This window comes from Mastomys coucha, unplaced genomic scaffold (genome assembly GCF_008632895.1).
Source record: "Mastomys coucha isolate ucsf_1 unplaced genomic scaffold, UCSF_Mcou_1 pScaffold21, whole genome shotgun sequence".
Classification (NCBI taxonomy): domain Eukaryota; kingdom Metazoa; phylum Chordata; class Mammalia; order Rodentia; family Muridae; genus Mastomys; species Mastomys coucha.
The window spans coordinates 32,154,032-32,181,860 of record NW_022196904.1 but is presented as its reverse complement, the minus strand read 5'-3'; the positions used below and the strand labels follow the sequence as shown (position 1 = coordinate 32,181,860).

Here is a 27,829-nt window from a genome sequence, read left to right as displayed (position 1 = left end):
CAAGGACCTCAACAGGGCCCTAGCCTACTTTGTCTGTGCATCAGGATCTGGCTTTGTTGATGGGGCAGAATTTCAGCACCTTAGCCCCTGGACTGACCACCTGGCCTATCAGCCTTTCTCTAACACATCTCTCCAGTCAACCTGGCATCTGGGAAGTGCCTTTTTGCACAGAGTACTAAGATATAGAATGGTATTATCTCAGCACAATGTTGAGTTCACCATAAAAACAGATGGCCTTTCTGTACAGAATCACTATCTACCAGGCAAAATAACTAAATTTACAGTTCAGTTGGTACTGATCAATAAAAATGAAACATGGAACAGCCTTATGCATCCAACAGAAACAGGGATCCTAAGGAATTTTTTCACACAGCAACAAGGGCACCAACTTCATTCCAAGTTCTCTGCACATGTGGGATTTTCCAAACATAAGTTTACCTTTTTTTCTTAGCTAAGCAATTGATCATCTAGATACTGAACTAGTCAGGATTGGCAGGTTTATGCTATAGTCACAAGCAGCCCTTCCTAAATCACTGGATTGAAGGAAGTAAGGTTCATTTCTCTTCAAGGATTGTTGTCAATCATTCCTTCTTGTCAATCATTCCTTCTTGTCAGTTATTAGTGTCCTGTAGCTGGGGGAGCAGAAGACTCTTGCTATTTTAAATGTTCCTGTTGTCATACTAAAGGAGAGTGCTTCAGCGAACCTTGCATCAGCAACCAAGTGTCTTTAATTAACCTGTTCTTCCAGTGGGTGCTGTGGGCCCACCTGCCAGTAGATGATAGAAAATGTGATCACAACACATACTTAGTCAAAGGAGAAAGAAGCATTTGGTGAGCAATGCTGACAACCATACATATTGGAAACATAAGTTAAGCCAGACACAGTGCCTCACACCTACAGTCCCAGAATTTAGGAGACTGAGGAGGCAGGGGAGGCTTATATATTCAGGAATGTCCTGTGCTCTGTAGGAATTTCAGGTGAGCCTAGGTTATCACATGCAATCTCACTAAAGAAAAACATGGCATTGAAATAAACCAATCCAAGAGTAAAACAACCCCCCAAATAAATAATATTTATAAAAGTCTGGCTATATTTTAAACAAACCACAAGTCTGGGTATTTAATGGAGTTGTCATGAAATGAAGAATAACTAGTTACCAGGGCCTAACTGTATCTCTGAGACATGCAACCTATCCCTAACTCATATTTCAGAGGCTAGAAGCCATCTGCCGGTACAAGGTAAGAGTATAAGAGACTAGCCATCTTACCAAACTCCCTTTTTGAGAATCAGTAAAGCTAGGACCAGTACAGGATGGTCTATAAGCTCATAGCAGGTAAGTGCACAGCATATCTATTGAAGGCCAGAGGGGAAGGCTGGCTCTTGACTCATACAGTGGTTCTTTCTCTCACAGTACTCATTCTTGCTTCTAGGAAGCCCACTATCCTTTGAGAGTCTGGGCAAGTACTCTCATCTGATCTCCTGCTTTCCGTGGCCCAGCCTTCCATGCCAGGGGCCAAACAGATGCTGTCTGAGAAGAGGAAGTCACAGTGACTGGCTGCCGCAGGCACTGAAGCTTGTCAGTCAGTCATACATGGCTGTAGAAAGTCTATTGAAAAGGTTTTCTTTTTAATTCAACTATTATTCAGCAATATACAATACAGTTTATAAACAACTGTATATCCTTGTTTCCAATTTTTATTTAAAAATAAATATTATTGACAGTGAATTTTAATTATGATGTTTCTTTTTAATCAAAATGTCTCCAAAGAAATAATTTAATAAAAAAAGGAAATCCCCCAAAGAAAATGTAAATTCAAAAGAAAATTTCTAAACACAATAATCTCCTAAAAATATTTTACTTTGTCAGAAAGGCTTTGACCCAACATTTTTTACATACTATCCTCAAGGTACCTGCTCAACAGTTCGTGCAAAATGAAGATTCAGAGGGAATGTGGAGGAAAGAAAAAATACATTGCCGTGAAGAACTTGGCGCCCCATGCACACCGCACGGCCTGCACCCCATCCTATTTGGAAACTTGATGCATTATTTTAAGTCTTCTAGATCTGTGTTACTTCCCCAAAAATATGATTTATTTATTTTTGCATGGACTTCTTCATGCTTCCCTCAGTCCCTGTGTCCATGTGGCAAGGTGTCCTCCCAGGGTGCCTGCTGAGGTTTTACGGCTGTCAGTGGCCCAGAAGTGGGTGCAGGAACTTATGTAGTGCTAACAAGAGCAGAGACAGCAGAGGGTCTGCACTGTAGCCTGGGCCGGTACCTGCAGGGGAAGGAAAAACAGACAGTCAACCTGAATCCTGAGAACCTGGAGCCTTGAGGCAGTCCAGGACATAGGGAGGCTTTCCTGAGCAGCTGGGACCTCTTGTCTCCATGAGGTTAGAGGAGGGCCTTCCTCAACAAGGCTGGGTCTGAATGTGTAGTAGTACTATCAGTCTTAATATGTAAAAGTGCTATGAATCTTTCCCTTTCTTTTTAGTTCTTGGTATTAGGGGTTTTTTTGAGAAATTAATATGTGAGAATTACATTTATAACATTTCCACCATTTCCTTCTCCCCCTCTAACTCCTCCAGGGTAGCCCAATCAGCTACCTAAAATTCATGCCTTCCTTAGCTATTACTATCTATTTCTGCATGTGAGGTGTGTGTGCGTGTGTGCTGATTCTGTATTGCTCATATGTGTATGTATTTAGGGTTGAACACGTGGGGTTGGATAGCTATTAAGGGGGTCATCCTTGGAGAGGAAGACTTTCTCTTCATACATTGCCTATAGCTCTTCATTTAAGGGTTAGACTTTATGAGTTTTATGACATACTCTGTTAGCATGTCAACTGGTGTTGCCATTGTTTAGGTCTTGTTTATGCAGGCATATTGTTGAGATTTCATAGGTACAATTCTTTGTTATATATAGAAGACACAATCTCATAGCATACATTCTGGCCCTCTGGTCTTTTCTGAGATGTTCTCTGAGTCTTGGATCGTAGTTAGAGGGAGGAGGAGGAGGAGAAGGAGGAGGAGAAGGAGGAGGAGAAGGAGGAGGAGAAGGAGAATGAGAAGGAGGAGGAGAAGGAGGAGGAGAAGGAGGAGGAGGAGGAGGAAGAGAAGGAGGAGGAAGAGGAGGAGGAGGTTATGACATTTGTTCATTTAATTACCATCCAAAATTATAGTTTTCATCCTAACTTCTCCATACATGTTCTTCATGAGACTTTGCTTCAATACAGCCCCATTATCCCATCCCAGCCTAGACTCCAGTACTGCTGGCCTCCTTTCTAAATAGTGCTCCTTCTATTTTGATAACAAACGGATACAGAGAAAGAAAGAGAAAGGGGGAAAATGAGGAGGAAATATAAAATCTAGAAAGATATAATACTTATTTTTCTGAGTCTGGCTTATTTTGCTCAACACAGAGGTTTCCAGTTCCATCCACATTCCTGAAAATATCATAATTCCATTTGAATAAAATTCTAATTTGTATATATAAAGCCATTTTCTTTACCCAGTCATCTCTGGAGCACTTTGGCTGATTCTGTATCTTGGTGGTTGTGGCTAATGGAGTAGTAAACATGGATATGTGAGGGTGGTAAGCTGGCCACCAGGTGCCTGCCTAGGCATGATATAATTGGATCCTGAAATTATTCTTTTGTCCAAAGTATTTCCTTTATTCACTAATCCATCTTGCTCTGCCTGCAACTGTGCGTGTCATAGAACTCATGCCCTGTGCGAGAAGCTGAACAGATTCCCATGAGAAGCTGCACAACTCCAGCTGCCCATTTCCAGACTGGTACTGGCTCACACTACGGAGTGAGGAAAAGGCAAGCTCTTTCTGTGTCCAGCCTCTCCAGAGCTTCTATTTCTGTGCACAGCCCTGACCTCAGTTGAGAAGTTCAAGGAAAGGACTCCATCCAGACACATGGGCCCTCAGATCTTAGTTTCCCAGACAGTTTCCATCCTGCCCTCCCACGGTTTGTCCACTCTGCCTCTGGCCATCACCAACAGAGAGAATCACAGTGCATCAGTTGCTCAGAGGACTGCAATCCTTTGTACCTCCTCATTGTCACACTGCTAGAAAGACAGATGCGGTGATGAATGAGCTGATGGATGGCTAGGGGTATATGTATGGAATCTAGGGGCTCTCTGGTACATGGATAACAGTGATCTGAGTAGAACAACAGGCAAGAGTGGTGCTTCTTGGGTGTATAAAGCTTGGGAGACCAGACATCTGGTGAGCCTTCCAATACCTAGATATTGATCTTTACATTCTTGCAAACCCTAGAGGTGACCGAAACAAACATGAGAAGTATCTAAAAGCTGGTGCAGTTGTATACAGAATTTCAAACCATTAATGTATGGAATAGCCAGAGAAGTAGCCAATGGGCATGTGAGCCAGGCAGAAGATGCCTGGCTGGCTGGAACTGTGGGCACAGGAGAGGAAAAGAGATTTAAACCTTCCTGCAGTGTCTCCTTAACTGTCGCTGTCACTATTACAGTATCACTTGCTCAAGATTAAAAGTTGGCAGATAAAAAACATAGCTCGGTGGTCCATAATATTCACAGAGGCCTGGGTTCAATCCCCATTATGGACAAAAGCAGCCTTCTACTCTGTGCTGAGTCAGAAGTGGAAGTACCAGGGGCAGAAGGATCACAGGGTAGCCGTCTAAGGTGTAACCTATGGAGAGCAGAAATCAAGGCCTGTAGGGTCTCCAACTTGGATATCTGCTTGGTGGCTGCAATTGGGTTCCTAAGCCTATCCCTGTTGCTAACTGCCTGTGTGACCCTAGACCCCCTTCACCTCTCTGGGTCTTATAGCATAGGCCAGAAAATTAGTATGTGTATGGCTGGTGTCACTAAACTGGGCTTTAGATTAAGCACTATCATAGAAATAGGCTGCAGAAACGGCCACAAAAAGCCGTCTCAGTCTCGAGCATGCACATTCTGTGATAGTGTCCCCCACCCCCAACATGTCCTGTTGTAGACAGTGGAGTATCATGGGGTGAGATAAACAAAAGTTTACAGAGGGCTGTGAACTTTTGGAATATTCTCTAAGCCCGAGTCACTCTGCTGAAGGATGAGGGTCATGGGATGTCCTAGCTGGGGTCCCTCTACCAAACAACACTCAAGTGAACTGGCACCAGTTGCATAGATGAACCCAGACAAATCACTGAGCTGTGTAAATTCCTATGTTGTCACACCAAAGTCACTGAGTTTTTAAGGTCTTCTGTCACACTACAAAAACACATCCCATGCAACATATGAACAAAGGAGGCCCAAATAGTCACTGCCATGCAAGAAAAAGTTTCAGAAAAGGCCAGTGTAAGGCACCTGCAATCCTAATACTCAGGAAGTTCAGGCAGGAGGATCCACCTGAGCTACAACATGAGGCCTTGTCTACAAACAAACAAAAAATAGGATCTAGGACTGTATCTCAGAGAGACAGCATGTATCCAAATGTACAGGCCCCTGGATTTGATCCCCAGTACCACATAAATAAATATATGTAACATTTAAGGCTGGCAAGATGGCATCGATGGAGATTTCCTGTTGTGATGTCTAGCACTGGGCTATAGGTCTACTCTGCATCTGGGGCCTGAGTCTCTACATCCCAGACTTCCAGATGCAGCCAAGACTGTTCACTGCTGTCTGAACTGATAAGTGCGACTGTGCTTGACCTTGTCGGGCACAGGTACACAATACTGGATAGGCGTGTTTGGCTCATCTGAGATGGGCTCACTAGTCTCCTTTCTGACACTCCTAGGACATGAGGCTGAACAGATAAGCTGGTATTCTGAACTGATCGGATGCTAACGGCATCTCCATCTATTTCTTTCCTTTCAGAGGAGAACCAGGAATAGCGGTGGAGTGCACACAAGTGTATTAGTCATAATAAAGCTGGAGACTCGGGCAGCCTGGGAGGTGAGGAAAGCCCTGCGAAGCAATCTGGCTGATTCATCTTCACCTCAAACCAGCACTGCTGCCTTGGTTGTTTTTAATGAAACTGAACTGTCTTTGGCTCAAGATGAAGATGAGAAATTAATTTTTTATCATTTAGGTAGTGAGAAGGACAAGAGATCCTCTGGAAGCATTTAAACAAGACTCTGGCATCAGGTGTGGTGGCACATAATCTCAACACTTAGGCAGAAGGATTGAAAGTTCCAGGTCAGCCTGGGCTACATACTGAGACCTGACACCATGTTTGTAGAAGGGGAGAAAAGTGAAGGGAAAAGGAGGAGGAAGATGGAGAGGAAAAGGAAGTAGGGAAACAGAGGAAGAATGGAAAGTGCAGATAATAAATATAATAATGAAGAAAAAAAATACAATGAACATGGGTGGGTGCACACACACACACACATACACACACACACATACAAACACACATGCAAGCACACATGTATCTCAGTCTAAGCAGCCTTTGCCTAGGAAATACCTCATTTCTATTTATCCAGCAACAAAAGATTTCTAAAACCCTGTCAGAAAAGTGCATGAAATTGTTGATGCCACTTAATATCTTGATAAAAGGAAAAGAAGGAGGTTGTGTCGGAGCTTCCTCTTGATCCATGCGCTGCTCTCTGTGTAGAATCCAATCCTGTGAACGAAGCTCCCACGGTGGTCTACAGTTGTGATGTGAGGTCTCCCCATCGTGGAATGAAATCTTTGTTCCCAGATAGCAGTATCATTTTGTGAGGTCTTAAAAACTTTTTAGACAGGACCTAGTTGGAGTCAGGTCACTTGTAGTGTGTCTTGTGTTCTCCCCTTCCTGCTCAGCATGAGTTGAAGAGTCTCACACTACCATATGCCCCCACCATGATGCTGTGGCTCACTGTAGGTCCCACTATGGCTCACACAGCCATAGACAGAAGCTTTGGAAATGGAGCAAAATAAAAATTCCTCCTTTTAAATTGTTCGTATTGACTATTCTGTCCCAGGGACACAAGTCTGACTAACAGGGAACCTTTTAGAGGTGGCACTGGTACCCACATGTGAGCCTGGGGCATCTGGTCTGTACGGAAGCCTGAGGAACCTCTCGGCCCAACCACCTCTCTCAGGATTCTGCAGGCTGAGAGCTGTGGCAGGGCTGGGGAAGGCTGACCTGCTCAGCAGCTCACACACATACAGCACTCGACTAGGGGCTTTTTAGACTTGCTCGAAAACTGCACTCTTTCTTTCTTTCTTTTTTTTCTCCCAGGCCTGAGAAGTATAAGTAGAGTTATGATATTTTTAGGTCAGCAAGCTGATTCTGGCTCGGGTGGCCTGAGTGGGCTGAAGCTCATTTTGCAGGCTGGAACCGCAGGCTTTGACTATTTGTACCTCCCTCTGCAGAGCTCTGCAGAACGTGCACACATATAGTGCAGGCAGCGGGAGAGCTGGTCTGAAGGATGGTACTGCCCCATCTCTCATAGGCAAAGTCATGCTAGCCTTGAACCTGGCTGTGATTTCAGGAGACCCCCTGGAGGGTATATTTGCAGCTGCTCCCTGCCCCCTTCTACTGAGCGTACTACGGCCACTAAAAGCTGCTAAGCACTTTGTGCGGTTCTAACATGTCTTTTGAACAAAGATTTCTTGGCTAGAAAACTTAGGGGGCCCACGCCAAGTATGCTAGATGAGGGTCCTTACGAGCTCACATTCAACTGTATTGCTTTCTTCTTTTGTAGCCTCTGTGGATGAAACAAAAGCCTAACCCTTGAACTTGAATCTCCATTCAAGGCTAGAGAGAGTCCTCCTTTTCTAAGACATGCTCTGAGGAGCCTGCCATTCTAGCTGCATGCGTGCTCTCTGTGAGAGCAGCAGACCAACCTCTCCACCTCCAAAGGAGGTAGAAGGCATGGCAGCATCCTGGCCAAGGTCAATGTCATGTTTCATCCCCTCTCTACATATCATCCAGTAGCCTTGGCCGCTGCTAAGGGACCTTGTCACTTCAGGGGACTGGCCTTCATTCTTCCTCACAATCTCTTACTCCCTCAATTCCTGCCTCTTTGGCCATAAATCCTTTTTTTTTTTTTTTGCAGAACCTATTGACAAAGTGAGACACATGGCCACATGAGGGTGGAGCCTGGGTTGTAGACGGGTGGAAATCAATGTCCTTAGAGTCTTCAACAAAAAGTAAATTCTAATCTGACATGAAAATTAGGAGACTCTTATTATTAGCATACAAATCTTGGAAATGCCCAGGCACCTGCACCCCTGCTCCCACTTTTCTATTGAGCCTGTTTGCCCTTCTCAGTAGATCTTTGACCTCATGACCACCAAACGGGACCCAGATAAGCTGCAAGCTACAACCCTTGCCTCTGTGCATGGGTTCCCGTATACCCTTTCTCAGTCACATACATCCTCACACCCTGACATTTGTTAATGTCTAAGTTCACAGAGTCTGAGCCAGCTCTGGCTCAGAACTCAGAAGGAGTCTGGCTTGGATCCTACTAGGTCTGTGCTCAGCTGTGCAGTGGGCAGGTGCAGGCCCCTTCCCTGACATGGGGCTGACCCTCCTGGCAAGCTCAGTTCTCAGTTCCCCTGATGGACTCTGCATGAGTCCAGCTTACTGCTGAGTGGGAAGATGGCACCATGCAAAGCTGCCTCCCCTTTTGACATTTTAATTAAAGCCTCTTCATGGATATTTATCCAAAGGGAGCCAGTGAGGAATAATTGAGCACTAAGGGAGTTTGTTTGGGTGGAATTCATTTCTGCTATAAAATTAATATGTGCTGGTAAATGAGGCAAAAACTAGAAGCAACTAACTAATGCTGTTGTGTTTTAAAGGAAATATATATCTCTTAGGAAAAGAAACTGCCATGGAACCTAGGGATATAGAATGTAGTTGAGATGTGGGCCTTTGCCCTTGGCTGGTGGCTTCCTGCTCACTCATCCTACCCAGGCCCATGAGGCTTCCTGCTTCAGTCAACTCCTCTAGTCCCTACCCAACTCAATAGAAGGAGGCTATCTGCTTCTAGAGTATTTGGGATACTTTTTATTAGTGTGGCAAAGTATCTGAACAAATGAACTCACAGGAGGAAGGATTTCCTTGACTTATGTTTTCAAAGGTGTCAGTCCATGGCCCACTGGCTCATTGCTTTGAGGCTGTGGAGAGGTAGAATATCACGGCAGAAGGTCACTGTGGGGGAATGCCTCTCACCACATGGCAGCCAGAAACAAAGAGCAGGGAAGAAGGGTGCTGGGTGAAATATATAACCTTAATGCCATACCCTCGATGGCTGACTCCCTCCTGGTGTCACGATCTTCCTCTTCCTAACAAATCATTCAGCTATGAATCCAACGGTGGATGAATCCAGCAGTGGATGAATCCAGCAGTGGAGGTTGTAGGACAGTTGGACTGGTGGAGTTGGAAGAGTTGGACTATGGTGCAGTCACCTCTCAACAATGCTACCATCTGGGGCCTATACTTTCACCTCATGAACCTTTTGATATAGTACCCAAACTTATCATAGGTGAGTGAAACAAGCAGTACAACCGTGAGGTTGAGTTATTTCTCCGCAGCAGCTTAATGGTGGCCTTGGGTTTCTATAACGTTTTCCTCACTTCCTTGACACCAGTGCCCAAACTGCTTGATGATGTACTTGGAGAAGGCATCCTATGGTGCAGAGCCATGGATAGATCCCCATTACCGAGGAAAGAACCACCACCTCAGTTCCACCATGAGAACCCCTCTTGATCATCCTGATAGTACCACACTTTCAGCCATGAACACTGGTCCATCGTGCTTGCCAGCACGCAAAGTGAACCTGTAGAATTAACCAGTGCCTCTGCTTCTCTTGGACTGATCCATGCTTATTGTCTTGATTTCATGTTGCCTCTGCCAGGGAGTCAGCCTCAGTCACAAAGGCACAGAAATCCAGGCACTAATATCGCTACTATCCACATGGCCTGGAGCTTGTTAGGTAGCCCAGATGAGTCTGGTAATCCTCCTACCAGTACTCCTTCTGAGTTCTGGGATTATAGATGTGTATAACACCCCACCCTGCTAAGTGTCTCTTAAAACACACATACATACACACACACACATGCACACACACACACACACACACACACACACACACACACGCACGCACGCACGCACGCACGCACGCACGCACGCACGCACGCACGCACGCACGCAGGCAGGCAAGCATACACATTAGTTTTAGAATGGAGAAACTCAGATCCAATGAGAAGTAACTTGCCTAAAGTCCGAGGTTTCCAGATAAATTATAGGTCACACAGTTAACTTTGAGTTTCAGATAAACAATGGGCAGTGTCTAGTGTCAGGCTACTCCAAATGGTTCAAATACTTACATCAAAGTACCTCTAACTGTCTGCTGGAAACTCAAGTTTGACAAAAAGTCCTCTGTCTTTATTTGATACAGATAAAGGCCACCCAGACTGCATACATTCTGTCTACACAGTGGACTACTATGTCTCCATTCCACCACCTACGACCAAAGAACAGAAAGTCATTTTTTTCCCACTAGTCACAGTTGGAGCCCAGCCCAATTTCCAGGGCAGGAGTTGGGAGGAATTTCCTCATGAACGCTAACATATTTTCATTGTTTTCTTGTTGTTCCATGCTCATTTTTACAGAATAATGAGTTTCATTTAACATGTTCTGCATTACTGGGGTTGGAACCTAGTGTTCTACCACTAAGCCACACCACAGCCCCTCAATGGGGGATTCCAGGCAGGTGTTCTACCATTGAACGGTACCCCTAGCCCCTCTCTGATGTATCCTAGGCAAGGGTTTCACCACGGAGCCACACCTTAGCCTCTCACTGGGGATTTTAGACAGTTGCTCTATCACTGAGCCATACCTAGCCCCTCATTAGGACATTCTAGGCAATTAGTTGCTCTACCACTAAACCACACCTCCAGCCCCTGACTAGGGATTCTAGGCAGGAGCACTGAATCACAGCATCTAGCCTCTCACTGGGGCCTGTAGGCAGGTGCTCTATCCATTAAACCATACTCTAGCCCCTCTCTCACTGGTGGAGACTATCACTGAGCCAAGCTCTCTGGCTTCATTGTGGCATTTTCACACATTCATACAACACACTTTCTTGGATGGCCAACTCAGCTGATGGGTCTTTGCCAGCCTACTTATTTCAAAGTGGCCACTTTCTTCACAGCCAGGTGGTTATGGGCAGTGGCCCACCAGCTCAGCAGCTGAGGGTGCTGGGGCAGCCTTTCTGTGTGGAGGCCAATCCTATATGTTTTGGTTTGATCATCTCTGGGGCCATACAGTGCTAATAGGCACCCAAAACATTCTTAGTGCTTAGAAATTCACTCTGCCCTTTGTGAGAATTCTCTCCTCTCACCCGCCCCCAGTGACCTTAGTAAATGGAACCTGTTTTTGTTTTTTTTTTTTTTTTTTTTTTGTTTTCCTTTTATGGGTAAGTCCTAAAGTTAATGACTTACCTAACATTGCACAGCTGTGGGATGCCAGTTGAGGATTATAGCCAGGGGCTTCCTAGTATCTGTGAATTCCAGGCTTTCTATCTGGCTGGGACTTCTGAACCCTCTCCAGGAGACCGGTTTTTTTTTTTTTTGGTTTTTGTTTTTTGTTTTGTTTTTTGTTTTTTTCACCTGCCCCCTCCTTCCTTTGAGCGGATCAAAGTAGATTCCCATAAGGAGGTTAGTTTTGTGCACTCATTTCTCTTGGCCCCATCCATTGCTTCAGGAATGACTTTCTTATTGTCAGAATCACCCTTTATACTCCAGGCCTCAGGAGTAAACCAACCTTCCCCTGCTGAGCCCAGAGGTCCCACAAGAAGATTCCAAGATGATGCCTCTGTTGGATAGTGCCAGTGTACTGCCCCCTGGCACAGCTGCTCACCATATCAACTCTCATCTGGGCATAGCCTCATTCTATTTCCATCCTCCGTGCACACCACTAACCTGTTTCCACCCTCCCCACCGCCCCGGAGTTCTCTTCAGCAATCAGGTTAGAGACTCCTCTTGCCCCATGGACTCTAAAACAGATTCACTTTCCTCTAGGCTTTGTGTGGGCAGCTGTGGGTGTGTTTCCTTTCTGACACCCATGTCTTTTGCCAAAGGGTGAGCCAGAGAGAGGGGAGACTATGACTCAGCTTCGCGTCTCCCTGTCTCTTTGCACACTGCCTGCAGTGTGAGATGCAGTGTTTGAAGGGTAGGTGCTTAAACACTCTCATTCTCCCCAGATGCCCAGTGTGCGGAGTGGCTGGATGCTCCAAATACAGCCTCCACCTGTGGCTAAGAACTGGTCCTAGATCCTCAGGGAGCCAAGCTCAGTAACCTGACCTGAATATGGATCGGAATAGGACTCAGACCCATCTCTCATGCACATTTTCTTAGACTCATTTCAACCTTTTCTTCCACTCATTTCTTTCTCAATGTGTTCTATCATGCAACATACATTTTTATAAGCTGTTCCAAGTCCCTTCAATAAAACATAATGCATTGATATGTGCAATATATCACATATTTGTAGGTTTGTATGTATAAATTACATATAATTATAATTGATACACACATTTTTAAATGTAATTTGGGCCATATCAGTTGTATTTAAATATATTTAAGTGGTAGAATATTTTTCTCAAACTAATTACTACATGAAACTAAAATACAACCAGCAGAAGGCTGGCAAGAGACTGATGCATCTCAATGGAAGAGCACCTGCCTAGAATCCCCCAGTGAGAGGCTAGCAGTGTAGTTCAGTGGTACAATGCGTACCCCAAGTGTAGGCTCTTGATCCCCAGCACTACAATAAAAAACCATGTAAACATAAATATACTTATTAAAAATAAACTACCTGAAGCTGGCAGTGCACAGAAGTTTATAGAGTTTCAGGGAACACAGTTTGGGAACACTTGCTCTCGGTGACCTGAATCTGCTTCCCAATGTGAAATATGCACTTGTGGATTCCGAAGTGCTTATGTGCTCATTACACTGACTACAGAGTAGAGCTAAGGTAATAGAGGAGAGTGCCTAACCCTCCCTGAAGCCCATTTCCATTCAAGTTGTCTGGTGTTCTTTTCTCCTGTTTCATGGTCTTTGGTCAGACTATCCAAGGGTCAGGCACAGAATGAGTGGGTTCTCAAAGCTTGCTCATTTCAGGCTGCTAAGCAAACAGCAGAAGTCCTAGCCCCAGCCTCCCTACACTTCACCTTAGAGCCAGGCCTGACAATCACTAACATGCAGTATTGGTCCCAGGGTAGGAAAGAGCCATGTGACAGAACAATCAGCCTTGCCAGGCCTGTCTTCCTATTTACAACTCCCTGTCTGTCTTCTGCTTCAAGGATACCTGAATGCTGTTTCTTACTGAGGACTTTACCTTCAGAAATGTAATTTGGCCAAAATGGTTAATGCATTTTAATTGCAGAGGGATAGCGCTTGGAAAATTCTATAACATGTGTTCATTAAATAAAATCAGTGCCAAGGAACTGCCCAGAATGTGTCATGCTTTAAAATATGACTCTAGAATAGAACACATCATGAAATATGCCCTTGTGTATTTTCTTGTTACATTAATTTTTAAAGCAAATGTAGTTCATCCATTCACTAGAGACTAGATATATGTCTGAGGAAACAAACCTACAGTTATTGTCTGATGATCATCAAGATGTCTAGGGCCAACCTATGTTCCCCAGATAACTTAGTGTCCAGTCACTGGAAGGTACACGACACCTGTTTCAGAAAGCTGGCGACAACCTGTGGACTGGCTGTTCCTCAGCTCTACCTACTGTATCCAGTGGTTCAGAGGAGGAGACAGAACATAGACTGGCATGGCATTCTGATCACATCACTGCCTGGGACCTTTCTTTCTATGGCATCTTTCCTGGTATGTGTGCCAGAAATTCTATACCTAGGCATGTTTGCAGCCCCAAACACATATCCAGCAAGGTTTACCTGGCCCTTAACTCTCCCATCTTCCTATCCATCTTTTATCCACAGATCCACTTGTCTATTTGTCTAGCCACTTTCAAGCAGCTACACACCCATCCCCATGTCCCTCTTCCCACCTACTCAACAGCTACTTTCTCCATCCATTTTCAACCCACTCATCCATCCTTTTGGAGACAACCACATCCCCTTTCTGGATCTGAAATGCTTCTGACCCCAAAGTTCAGAAAGCTTGGTCCGCAACTGGTAGACCTATTCATGGAGAGGTGACTGGATCATGAGGGCTCTGATCTAATCAGTGGGTTATTCCATTGATGGATTTCTATTTTGATGTTATTATTGGGAGGGTATGAACATCTTTGGAGGTGAGGCCTGGTTGGAGTTAAGCTACTGGAGGGTTGTTTGGGGGACTATATATTATGCAGGCCTAGTTCTTTGTTTCCTCCTTACTTCCTGGCTGACATGAACTGAGCAGCTGTGCTCCAACATATGCTCCTACCACAGTGTTCTGTCTCAATTTGGACCCACAAGTGACTATTGAAACGATTAAGCCCAAAATAAAGATTTCTTTATTTCAATTGCCTTGTTTCGTATTTTGTTGAGGTGAGGAAAAATATAAATCCTCCCTCTACTCATTCACAAACCTCTTCCATATTTGCTACCTACTAATTTTTCTGTCCAGTCCTGATGCACTTAACCATCAATCCATTGATGTTTCCATCCATGTATCCATCCATCCACCTTCCCATTCACCCATCTATCTACACACACACACACACACACGCACGCATGCACATGCACACCTCATCGTCTCTTCCTACCCATTGCATCCTCTTAGCCATCATTACATCCACTCATATATCCTCGTGACCATATTATCTCATGTCCACCCATTCACTCTTCCCTCAGCTTACCTGCCATCTGTCTGCTTTTCCATCCACTCACTCTACATCTCAGACAGACATCTATCTACCTATTGCTCTAACTAGCCCACAAACTGTCTTCTCTTGGCACTGCTTTCTCTGAGCTGCATTGCCTATCTGTCTCCATACTGGCTGGAGTCACCATCTCCAAAGGATCCTGCCTTCTTCCACTTTGTTTTCTCTGACTCCATGGCCTTCAGAGGAAAGAAAAAAAACCTGAAATCTTACAGGTTGATTTTATTTAACCAGTGAACTCTTTCTGACATTATCTTGCTTTCCTTGCAGAGCCAAATTAACCCTTTGTAAGGCCTTTGAGTTTCCTGGCAATAGGACATTTGCCCATGGTATCCTTCTTCCTGGAAGTCACTACCTTCTCTCTTTACCCTGTCAACTTAAAAACAGTTTGTCTTTTTCTTGATAGGAAGAAATCTCAGAGATTCATTCTATGGGTTTGGTGTCTCCTTTATCCCTAGCATTTGGTGTGTTATGCTTCTTGTCTTATTTGCAGTAATTACCAGTGCATATCATGGCATAGGACCAGTTTTAAACTATACAACACGGTCAGCACACACTATTCACAGCTAATCTGCAATCCCAAATCACAAAATAGCTCCTCTTCAGCAGCAGTGGCACCCTGTATCTGGCAATGGCCAGGTGTCAGGTGGGGCCCTCAGTCCTCCACCAACACTACCTCATCATAACTCACAGTGGCCTTGTGCACATCTCCTAGTCCCATTCCAATTACTTCTTCTACATCCAACTGAACATAAGCAAATATTAAGACAGTTGTCACAGGTTCAGTGCTTCCAGAGTAGGGTATGATCATAATATACCTCTAAGATCTCCATTTGTCACTGATGTCATAAATGACAAGTTGGGTAATTTTCAAATATGAAAGCTCTGACATAGAAAGGAGAGAAAAGCAGAGTTGTTTTGATTAGAGAAGGATAAGGTACGAGTATTCTGGGTTGTGTCTTCTTGTTCCTTCTCAGTCTTCCTATAAGGTTGCAGAGGCATTCCTTATGTTCCTTACAAGGATCCCTTAATCTCTCAGAATTGAACCCTTCATCTCTCACTTTCCTGCCCTTTCATGAGTTTCACTGTGTAGCATCCTCTGACCTTGAATCCTAAATCCTTTTGCCCCACCAGTGCTGGGATTAGAGACATGAACCATCACTGTGTCTTGTAAACATTCTTCAATCAAAAAAATTACCAATCAAAGCCAGACATGGTGTCTCATGCACCAAGAGAATAATGAGTTCAAGGCCAGACTATACTCCTAGTAAGGAAAATGAGTTCAAGGCCTGCCTATACTCATAGTAAGACCCTGGCTCAAACTATCATATCCCCTAAACAAGAAACAAATTCCTATTACTCTGCACTGCCCTCATCTTACATGTGTGAAGGGAGAGAGCAAAGGGGAAAAGAGCTGGCCAGGCCACAGGGATGATGACAAGGCTTAGGCTACCCTATCCTATCCTATCCTATCCTATCCTATCCTATCCTATCCTATCCTATCCTATCCTATCCTATCCTATCCTATCTTGTCGTTTCCTTTCCTATCCTATCCTATCCTATCTTGTCGTTTCCTTTCCTATCCTATCCTATCCTATCCTATCCTATCCTATCCTATCCTATCCTATCTAATTTACCTTTGAAGCCACTGTTGTGCCCACTAAGTGGCCTTATTTTCTTGGAGCTCTGAGTTCCATGATGTCAAATCACCATAATACAGGAGAATACGAAGGGGTACTTGCCCTTCCTGTTCATGCCAAGGCTGAATGCTACATACCTACTCAAGACTCTCAATAGCTTAGTAGCTGCTTGCTCATGTCATAATGGTTTGGTCTTCTTGGACAAGCCTGGAGTGAGTTTTAGATGGCTAAAGAAACATCCAGGCTGAAAAAGTGGCAGGGAAGACTTAGAGAATACTAGAGTGGAATGGGATGGAGTGAGGATGAGGAATAACAGGATCAGGGTCTGATGCTCCCCATTCCCCTTGTCCCTGGGGTCTAGTGTTCCTCTAATGAGTTTTGGGGGTTACAGAGGGGATCCCAGACTGTCCTCTAACTCCAGTATTCTACCTCTCCTTTCTACATCTGTACTTTCTTAAACTTCTCAGGGCTTGGTCAGGTATCCTGTCCAAACCACAGAAAGTTTAGTGTTAACTTCAAACACAACAGGCATTACTGGTGTATTTGAAAGAGGAATGCCTGAGGAGAAAGGGGTTGGACTTCCCTCTAGCTTGTCTTACAAAGCCCTTCCAGGCACCATCTCCAGTTACTCCTCCTTGGATGTCTTCAGAGCTCAACAGAGCAGGAGTCACCATCCCCATTCTGCAGATGACAAAGAGTGGGTAACTTGTAGCAGTCAGCTCTCACGGCACTCCTGCAGCCCTTTCTAGAACTGAGAACCCTCATCTCTGCATCTCTGAGGGCCCCTACCTTTAACTGTCACCCTGAAGATCAAGCCTTGCTCCCAACATTCTTAGCTGCCAAAAATCTTCCTAAGGGTCTTCCTTTAATATGGCATTAGCTTCATGAAGTTTACTTGGTGTATAGGAGGGGAAGGAAACTCATGAGGTAAGTCTCACATTGGGGTTCCTTTCAAGCTTGTTAGGTGTTCTAGATGCTTAATGCCATTCTCATACAAACTTGAGATGACAAAGGCCAACATCTTCTAGTGTTTCCTATGTGCCAGACTTTGTGCTCTGTAAACATCCCATGTTGGCTGATCTTCACTGTTGGTATTGAGTGAATTTGGAAGTTTCTGGGAGACTGGTGATTCTAACCTCTGGGTATGTCTGTGAAAGCACAATCCGAACATGATTAATTAGAGGAAGAAGACCATCATAATTGTGGGTGTGCTGAAGATCTCCATGAGATAATCAAAGAATTATGGCTGAGTACAAGAATCCCCACTTTGCTCTACTTCTCCACCCACCATAAAGAAATGCATTAGGTATTTTTCTATGGCTCTGCTAAAACACCATAACCGAAGCAACTTACAGAAGCGTTTATTTGGGCCTATGGTCCTAGAGGATTATGGTCCATGATGGCGAACTGAAGCAGCCAGGCAGCAGTATCCAGATGCTGAGATCAGAAGCTGAGAGTCCATATCCCAATCCATAAGCAGGAGTCAGAAGGTGAACTAAGACTGGACCATGGCATTGGAACCACAACACCCATTCCCAGCGACATACTTCCTCCAGAAAGGCCACACCCCCAGACCTACCCAGGCAGCATTACCAACTAGGGATCAAGTATTTTCATATTTGAGCCTATGGGGTTATTCTCATTCAAACCACCACATGAAACAGTGCCTCTGAAACTGAGCCAAAAATCACCCTTGCTTGCTTCTGTCAGGCATTTTGGTTATCTAGTTGTGAAAATTAACAGATAACTTCCTCTGATGCAGTGATCTGCCCTCCAGCCTAGGACCTGCCTCTACACAGGGGATAACAGAGAAGAAACCTGCTTATGGCAGCGATGAAGTCATGATTCCAGCCCACAAAGGTATACATATCAGGAGGAAACTGCTGCTTATGAAAGGCTAATTGTATACAGTGACTCTGGGTGGTTGGCGCTCCAAGGCCCCGAAATTGAGAGAATTTGCTGTCACTCAAACCTGTGTTTGTCCACAGATGAGCTAGCTAAATAGTGGGAATGATTAAAATGTCAGGGGAGCCAATGAAGTAGTCACATGTGGTGGTGGCTGCCACTCCCTCCTGAGCTGTCCTAGCATTTACTCTGTTTGTCCACAAGGACAAGATGGGCAGCAAGGGCAGCATGCAAGAGAAACGAATGATCCAAGTCTTTTCCGTTCCCTCACTTATTAACAGCATGGGGTGGGAGTTTGACTCTAGGAAGGCATGTCCTGTTAACAATCAGCCTTCACAGACCCCTGAGTAGGCTAGAACATTGTGGCAGTCCTCTGACTGGATGATTGACCACTTCTGGGATGGATGGAGAAGGACCCTTGAGCATGGAGTAGGGAAGAGCTTCTGAAATGTCCACTTTGGCTTCCACTATGGTTTGATGTGAAATGTTCTCAATGTGATTATCAACTGGCGACACTGTCCCGAGGTTGAGGAAGGGAACCCGTGGGACTGGAGGCATGGCTCAAGGTGGTGGCCCAGTGAGAGCAAGCTTTGGATTTTTAGATAGCCCAGCCCTCCTTCTCACCAGATCTCTCTCCTTCCTGGTGGGTACTACCCACCACTGCCACCACAAACATAGCCCCCAGTTGCCACACCTTCCCTGCCATGACTGACTGAACCCTCTAAAACTCTGAACACAAATGATGCCTTCTTCCTTTAAGGTGCTTCTGTCCAGTAACGTGTCATGGTGATGAGAACAGTCACTGACACAGCTTCTTATTTTGAACAGACATCTAACAGAAAGTCCACAAGCAGAACAGCAAAACCAGCCTGTCTAAAGTAACTTTGATGACTCATTCTAGATGGTCAGACAGACCAGAAAATTCAGTCGTTTCAAAGATTAGTCTCCAGCTGAGCATGATGTTGGTGGCAGATCTATGTCTCAGGGGTCATTGCATGTATGGCATAGGGTGGCTCCAGCCTTAAACCTCAACAAGTTACTGAGGGTTTTCCCATTGCCAAGTGACTCCATCAATCTGCCCCATCACTTGGTGCTTCACATGAGCCAAACCCTAACCTTGGAGGAGCCAAAGGGGATGATCCACATTGGTATTCACATGATCCTCTTCTCTTAAACAATGAAAGCCACCAGATTCATTTCCCAGAAAGCATCACTCTGAGGAAGGTCCTCCCTAAGAAATAGATAGGAATAGGGAGGAAGGACAGAATTGTCTCATCCTCAGCTTCCCTGTAGCCATTACATAAGACAAAGTGAGACTTCTCTTACTTCTCGAGAGGAGTTTGCAAGAGGTGCATGGGAAACATCAGAGCACTAGGGAATAAAACAGGTAACACCACCACCACTACCATTACCTTGTGCTGCAAAAATATCTTAAAGCCTTGCCAGCATCCCCATAAAGCTCCAGGCTTTAGATCATAAGCAAGGCCTCGCCACTGTCCGAATGGAGCAGGACTAATCAATATCATATTACAGAAGCACTTGACCTCATTTATCCCTGAGGATGCTTGGGGAATCCTTAACATTCAGAGCTTTAAAAATGTGCTCCCGGTGTGTTTAATGAGAGGCTCCTTAGTGGCTTGGCTCCTGGTGACATTTAGAAAGTCTGGTGCTTGGCTCTTCTCTTGGGGGCTGCCATTACTGTGGATGAAAGGGTCTGGGCTCCAGCAACAAACTGGGGAAGGAGCTGTGTTCTTGGGGATGAAGGAAGACAGTAAAAGTTGGGGAGAACTGCTGCTGACAGCGCAGATGACAGTGGCAGGCACATATGCTCAGTAAAAAGCAGATATAACTGAATAATCATTACATTGCAGGAGCAGCTGATCTTTCTTAGGGATCTCTAATGCCAAGAAGGAAAGACAGGGTTGTGAGCTGACTGGCTGCTTATGTATAGATGTGAAGGCCAAAACCATTCCATTTCATGCAGCCTTCATAGTCCATCACAGGGATCCGGGCAGAGAGCTAGGGGGAATCTAGGATATGTCAAGGCATCACCTAAGCTGAGAGGATATCATCCCTAACTGACTCAAACCTGGGGACATTCTGCCTACAGGAAGCCTCTCCTGATTATGTTAACAGTCCATGGCTGCCATTTCTGGTCCCCACTCAAGTGAAGCATGAGGCTGGGCTGGGCAGAATCCCGGGGGCTGAGAGAAAGAGAGTCTCCTATCCCTGATAAGACAAGACTTCTTCACCACTCTTTGGGAATATGTAGATGTCTCTTGCCCACTGTGAGTCTCCACAACTTCTTTCAAAGTCTTTTCTTTCCCCTCGGGATGTTCAGTGAGTCCCTCCCTCTTTGCCAAGCTTATTTCCTCTTTCCTGAAGTGAGGTCCTTATACCACATCAGAGCTTTAGGGAAGAACAGATTGTTCACAGCAATGGTCTATAAGTCATCCTGAGGCTAGGGTTTCTGGCTTTCTCGGTTGTGGCTGCAGATCAGCCTGGCACCACTGTATCAGCTTTGTCATCTACCCAGGGCACAGGTTGAGGCAGAGAGAGTATTTTTTCACCTCATCCTCAGCCCCTTTTGGTCATGGCTTATGGTTGCCATGACAACACCCAAAGATTCCCCACCCCCACTCAATAGCTCCCAATGGAAACAGCCTCTTCAATACTAAACCCCACAGTAAACACCATGGCCTTGGCTGTTGCCTAACCATTAACTGAAATACTGGGAGCAGCCAGTTCTCTACATCCAGATACACCCAGCAGGGGTTGTGGTGCTTCCCTTGGAACTGAGGCTCTGAGGATAGTTAGAGTGAATCTCTAAGTATCCTCCATCAGACCCCAAGGTCCCTACAGAAGGGAACATTGTGCCAAAATGAGTCTTTCTTTTGCAAACTATATTCTTTTTGTGAGACTGGGCTGAGTTCCATGGTGCCTTTCCTCCATTAGAATTGTTTGGAAGATACTCTGTCTCCCCCAACCTTCATGGGCAACCAGCACCAAAGTGTTTATGACAATGGATCAGCATTCACATGCTTAATCAGGTTGCCTCACAGTGAGAAAGAGACACAGCCTTCTTCTCTGTCTTCTCTGCTTTGCTAATCCAACCCATGATTATTAATAAAACATGAAACATGAATCAAATAAAAAATTTAAACACACTGTTAGTACAAATACTTCTATGGCCATACTGAGCCCAGATGGGTGAGAAAAGGTTTTCCTTCCGAGCTGAGGAGTAGGAAAGGGGCAATGGTTTGAGCAAGCTGCCCTGTTACTCGTTCCTGACAGTGCTGAAGTAGCTCACTTCACAAAAACTGGCATCTGAAAGTCTTTTAGGATGAACTGCCTATGGCACCATGTGGAGGTGGCTTGGGTCACTCTTAAGGTTGCTGATCTGAAAAGGCTAGTGTGAACTCCAAGGCTGGGGCAACCCTTCCATTCCTCCTGGGTCCTCCATTTGCCCTTCTTCATTGTGCTCTAAGCCCTGTGGGTGACCTCTCTGAACAGCTTCCCCAGATGCTCTTGTCATTGGCTTTCAAAGGAATTTGGCTAATAGGCGGCCATATTAGGAACATGTAAAAAGAGCATCAAGTCCTTGATGGGTCATGGCAAGTCAATTGATTCCCTCCATGGAGACTTTGACACCACAGATTTGATCTGAGAACACTGTCCTTCACCTATTTTGGCTTTTGCCAATCTTATCCCTCCCATGTTCTGCATCCCATGGACACTAACACCTCCTGTTGCTGCTGGCCTTGGGGACTTGAAATCTTCCTCTGCTGGCTGGCCTAACCCTGCCTCTACCCTCATAAATGCTGTATTCCAAAGCCCAGCAGTGACTCTGCTTGACTGTGCCATCTGCTCCACCAGCATCCTGATTGAGAAACACTGCAAACATGCCTGCTCGTTAACCAAGAGCAATGGGCCACTCTGGCTTAGAACTGTGCACTGGGAAGGGGCCCAGAACATGCTGTAATCCCTTGCCATTGGAGGCTCTGAGACAATGCTGAGCCTACTGCCTCCCTGGGGAATTCATAAGACCCAGCTGGCAGTGAACTCAGGGAAGTCTTGCAGAAAGGTTAATACCTACCCTGCAAACAGTCTGAAGATTTCAACCTTCCCTCCTTGGGATCAAAGCTGTTAGATGTGTTTATAGAGATCACATGTCCCACTTCTCTAGGCTCAGAGTGGGATACCAAGGTAGCCACAACCAAGTGGCTCTTCTAGGACTTTCACAGAGAGGCTTCAGGGATGGGGGCAATGCTAGGCTTAACAACTCATCTGATTACCTTTTCTTTTCAAGGGGGAGATAGAGAGAAATTGGGGCTTTGTCTGAGGTTGGCTTCTTCTTGGCCTGTATAGGGGCTGGCAAATGTTACTGTGTGATAAAAAATATCCAAGAGCCACTATATCCCATGCAATGGGACAGCACTGTTTGCCCTTCATGGACTCTGACTGCCTATGCTTTCCAAATGGCAGTGAACACTACTGTCCTGCACAGGAAAGACAAACAGAAATTCCAGACTTGCTGTCATCCTGACTTCCTTGGCATTTATGTAGGGCCCTGTGCCTGGCAGGCATTCAAGAGCTTCATCTGCTGTGACAACTCTGATAACTGTGCTTTAAGAGTTCTGATGCCAGGACCCTATATCTTTTAAGATATAATACATCATTCCACTCCAGGAGTGAAGCTGTTATGGGGTAGAAAATCCTGGAGCATCTTTACTTGCTTACCCAATGCCAGTGGTGGCTAGCAAAGAGACTGGAGGTTTTATTAGCTGTGCTTGGTTCTCCAGCGCCCCAACACTAGTCAAAAGAAGAAGAGTTTCTACCAGGAGTGAGCTCATGTCCTTGCTCTCATTACAATGTCATAGGTGTGGCAACATTCACTCTCAGGAATCTCTGGTACATGATACTTCTTGGTCAAAGCCTCTGATAAACCATTCATCTACCTCTTAAGGCCAATCCATAGCTTACTCTCCAGTTGTTAGTTTACTCATTTCCTCCTCTTTTCCTCTCCATCCTGAACAGTTAAGACCACAGTGGTTATGATGAATATGTATGCACAGAATTTCCTACACTGAGCTCTCTCTATATGTGTTCCACTATGTTGGTCTATCTCACTGTAGTCCAGAAGCAATGAAGTGTCTGAACTGCAATGTCTGAAACCATGAGCAGGGTTGTTTCTTAAATCATTCCGTTTGCCACAGCAATAGAAACATCAGACTAGTGCACTGTTCATTTTACAAAGATGCTAAACCATTTACCTAAAGTCACACACAAATTCTCAGATGGAGAAGATATAACTCTTATCTGGGCTTTCAGATTATCTGTTTGGCAACTGTTCTGGGGAGCATTCCAGAGGTCTACTCCAATCTGTTACATATACTTATTTCATACTTTCCAAGAGGAAAGGGCAGAAGGGTCTTTTCTCTAATCAGCAGCAATTAAGCCAATCATACCATGAGTCAATAAACATTTTCCTAATATACCCACTGTGTGCTACATAGAGACAGTTCCTTCAAAATCTGTGCCCTCTTCCATTGCAAAGGGATGAAGCTGGAAAGCAGTTGTCAAGATGACTGGTACATTTTACCCAAACTCTTGCATCTTTGTGGGACCATGTAGTGGTCAGTAGATGAAAGCAGATGTGATGTCTGCCACCTCTAGGCCTGGACCTTAGATACCCACCTTGCCATTCCTGAGTGACTTTTCTCAGAGAAAATGCACTACAGAGCGCTTTAAGTGACACCTTCTTCAGTTTCTCCAAATGTTTCAGATAGAGTCATTCTAAATTCATAGGGAATAAGTGAATTCATTGTGTTTTATGCATGCCTTATAGCCTTAGGATTCCATTCTCTCTTAGAACTGGGTCAAAAGGACATTTCTATATCTCTTTCTTTATATACTGATATATTTGCTTCCCAGAGACTTTTAGAGCCACTTGCTAGAGCTAATACAGGCCATCAACCAGAGTCTCTGAATGACTGTATGAACAGAAAACTATGAGGTTTCCACCCTAGCACAAGATGTGATGCAAACAAGACCATAAATTTGGAACGTATTGAGCTACTGACATTTTGCCTTTTTGTCATGGCACCTAGCATTATCTTAAATTAATACAGATGGCATAGAGTCCCATGTTAGGCAGGAGATCTTGGCTTTGTTTGGAGCTGACCCATCTTTCTCATGGATTGGCTCTGGTGGGGTGGAATGGGGTGGGGTGGTATCTTGTAGGTCTGTGGAACTAAGAGGGGTAAAAAACCTCCCAAACCACAGAGGATGGAGACGCAATTAAGTTTTTTAGGGGAGAGACACACAGTAGATTCCCACAGGAAAGACACAGAGCTGGCTCCCACAGGGAAGTAACAGAGCAAGCTACTGTCACAAGGGGGAGGGGGAGGGAGGTAGAGAAAAAGACACAGAGAGAGAGAGAGAGAGAGAGAGAGAGAGAGAGAGAGAGGAAAACAAATTCCTATGGAAACATAGTGATATAGTGCAGTTTCTTAAATAAGAGAAGGAAACACACAAAGCAATCTCCCAAAGAAGGGAGGAGACAGCGCTGTACTCCCACAGCAGGAAGTAACTAAGGGAGAAACAAAGCTGAACTGATGCTCAGGATGGACCAGCGACTTCCAAATGGTCAAAGGTTTAAGAGGGTAGGATACATGATGATGTGAGGCTTGTCACCTTGGATTCAGTGAGGACCGTCCAGGAACCTGTGTTCTTAGCTAGCAGCAGTGGGTGCGCTTCTGCCCTAACCCATCAGTGCTATGTGTCTCCCCTAGACTTCCGGGTTGTAATCCCAGTAGAGATTTCTTTCATGGGAAATATGCATCACACAATACTGAGGAGGGTACTCCCGGCAGGGGGTGAATTATTTAAAATCAGACACTAGGGGTGAGCATTGGAGATTGCTAGTGTCCCTCTGAGTTAGGTTAAAAAGGAGGAGAGCATCTTGAGAGAAGAGCTATTTGGCACAGAAGTTTCTGCCTTTGGGGGGGCATCCTAAAACCCTTATTAGTGCTGTGTTAACACTCCCAGGGTCTTGTTACCAGAGCAGCAGCTCACTTTTCTGGTCTTCTATTCTGACAATCCCTAGCTTGGCTCTTTGCCTCCCTAGTCTTAGCTCCCTACAAAATGCATATCGGCCTCCATGTGCCTTCGTAAGTGTGGTACAGGGCTCCATTCCCCAACTCTTTTCCCTCTGGAACCATGGAAAACTGGATCTCTGATGCCCATACAATATTTACAGCTTGTGTAAAGCCACACCTAGAAACCACTCAGCAAAGGATTACACAGCCAAACTTCCTGAACCTTATAGGACAATTCAAAGCCACCAATCAGCAGAGGGACAACAGCTTGCTAACATTGCTTTAGTTTTCTTTTTAAAAGGAGTACCCCACTTGGGGAGTATCTGCTCAAACTTGAGGATCTGGGAGGACAGCTTTCAATGCTGTCGGAGAGAGAACACCTCAAACCCAGCCTCAATGCCAAGCAGAGCAGCCTGCAGAGTCATGAATATACTTGGTAGGATGCTCCAACCCGTTAAGAGTCAAGACTGGGGAAAAGCCCAGAGAACACAAGAAAGGAGCAGCAGAAAAGGTGCTCCTGACGCACACAACTGCAGCTGCAATAAGACTATCTGGCGCTGCTGATGCACTGACTACTCTCCTCCCTCTCCCGGGCATTCACGGCCCCTTTGGGGCCAGCCCTTACCGGAGCCGTGCCTCTGGCGCAGAAGGACAGCCTGCCCCGATGGCGGCGATGCTGATGAAGAAGCAGCAGCTGCAGCAGCAGTTGTGGTGGCTGTGTGGGTCGCGGAGGCGGCAGCAGCAGCGGCCTCGGGGATTCTTGATCCAGCGGGAGGGCTCCCAGGAGGTGGGTTCTTGTCATCATGGCTGGTTTCAGAGGTGGTACGGACCGCAGCGCCTGCGTTGTTGGAGCTGACAGCACTGGAGGCTCCGTGGCGACGCGGGCCGCTGCTCTGAATGTGGGACACTGCCTCTGCAGCTTGCATGTTGGGCGGCGCGAAGCGCGATAGCACACGCAGCAACGCCTGGGCCTTGTGCTCCTGAGTATCATCGTCGCTGTAGTCCGAAACGCGACACTCATAAACACCTTCGTCCTGCAATCGTACGGCGGACAGCCGAAGCCGGTGTGAGATGTCATTGCCCTGGACACGCACGGTCTGCAAAACAGCCCTGTTAGAGGTCTGTCCATTGAGCGCCACTCCTTTAGTGAGCACACACCATTGGGATCTTAGCTCCGCTATCACAGTGCCAATTTACCATCCCATCCCAATATTTCCTAGTATCCCAATACATTTCGTAGTGACACGTGGCTCTTAGTTCTGCCTGGACACCTTGTTCAGAGTGCACTGTGTTGTGTCCCAATTTCCCAGCCATCTCAGCTCTCATTTACTCTTGCTTATTGCCCCTTCCGAAGGAACATAACTCCACAACTGGCAAGAAATTCCAGGCTGGGGTTATATGACGCTAGTTATCCTTATGTGGATCCTTCCTACACCTCAGAGCGTAAGCTAACTGCTCTGGGGTTATCCTACATATACCCGAAATCACACACAGCAGAGCCCGGAGCACCTGGGGCGTATCCATCTTGCCTATAGCAAGCACAACTACAACTGTCCTGCCCTGTCATTTAGGACTGACCACTTGTTAATAGCCCCAACAAATAACTCTTTCCCTCAGGCATGGTGGAAATCTTAAGGAAATTCTCACCCAAAACCAGGAAAAGCTCTCACCTCTAAACAGGACCCTCGAAGAGGCTTTGGTTGTTTTTTAGTCCCTGCTATTGCCATGTTCCAGCTTTACAAACCCCATACCCCTTGACTGCAAAAGACACCCACCCCAGGAGCATATAACAATGTCACCCAAGGAGAAGGGGATGGTTGAGTGGAGGGTGCTCCTGGCAAGCTTAGCGCGGGGTGGGGCGGAACGGGGTGGGTAGCTGGAGTGCCAAGCAGCCTGAGGGGGGAAGCCAAGCTCGCTCGGCTCGCTCACAGTCTTGGAAGAAATGACAGCAGAGAAGATAAGGGCAGATGTGCTCCAGGGCCCTGAGCACATGGTGCAGAGGAAGTTGAGTTTTACTGGTGAGTACCCTGAGGGGTTGTGGGACTTGGATTTAGACCCTTGATTTACACAAAAGACAACCTAATCCCTCTACCAGCGACAGATGGCGCCCAGATACGCCAAGGAGCCCATAATACACCCCAGTGGTAGTAGAGCTCCGCATGGCTCGGCGGCAGAGGCTTTCTAAAGGGGAGGGAGCTGCGGGGCGACAACCGGCCAGAAGGGGTCTCCCGCGGCCCACGCTGGTCTCCACACTTACGCTGATTTTAGTTGCATCCTTATTTGTTACCTAAAATGAAGAGAGAGAGAAGGGGCGAAAAGGAGAGGGGAAGAGGAAGAAGAAGGAACAGGAGTGGAGGAGAGAAGAAGGGAGGG

The 27,829-nt window shown here is 45.7% G+C and overlaps 1 protein-coding gene across 2 annotated transcripts in view; it reads right to left on the bottom strand.

Moving 5' to 3' along the window:
- Window positions 1-1,678: 1,678 nt before the first annotated feature.
- Window positions 1,679-27,829, bottom strand: part of Vstm2b (V-set and transmembrane domain containing 2B) — a 28,141-nt gene continuing 1,990 nt past the window's right edge. The window contains exons 3-5 of one of the 2 annotated variants that reach the window (XM_031386260.1): window positions 27,714-27,743; window positions 26,082-26,553; window positions 1,679-2,277 (exon numbers count right to left, since the gene is read on the bottom strand). In XM_031386260.1, the coding sequence (XP_031242120.1) occupies window positions 2,189-2,277; window positions 26,082-26,553; window positions 27,714-27,743 (591 nt within the window). In that variant the 3' untranslated portion in view covers window positions 1,679-2,188. The remainder of the gene's footprint in view (window positions 2,278-26,081; window positions 26,554-27,713; window positions 27,744-27,829) is intronic. The other variant, XM_031386261.1, reaches the window with a different exon arrangement.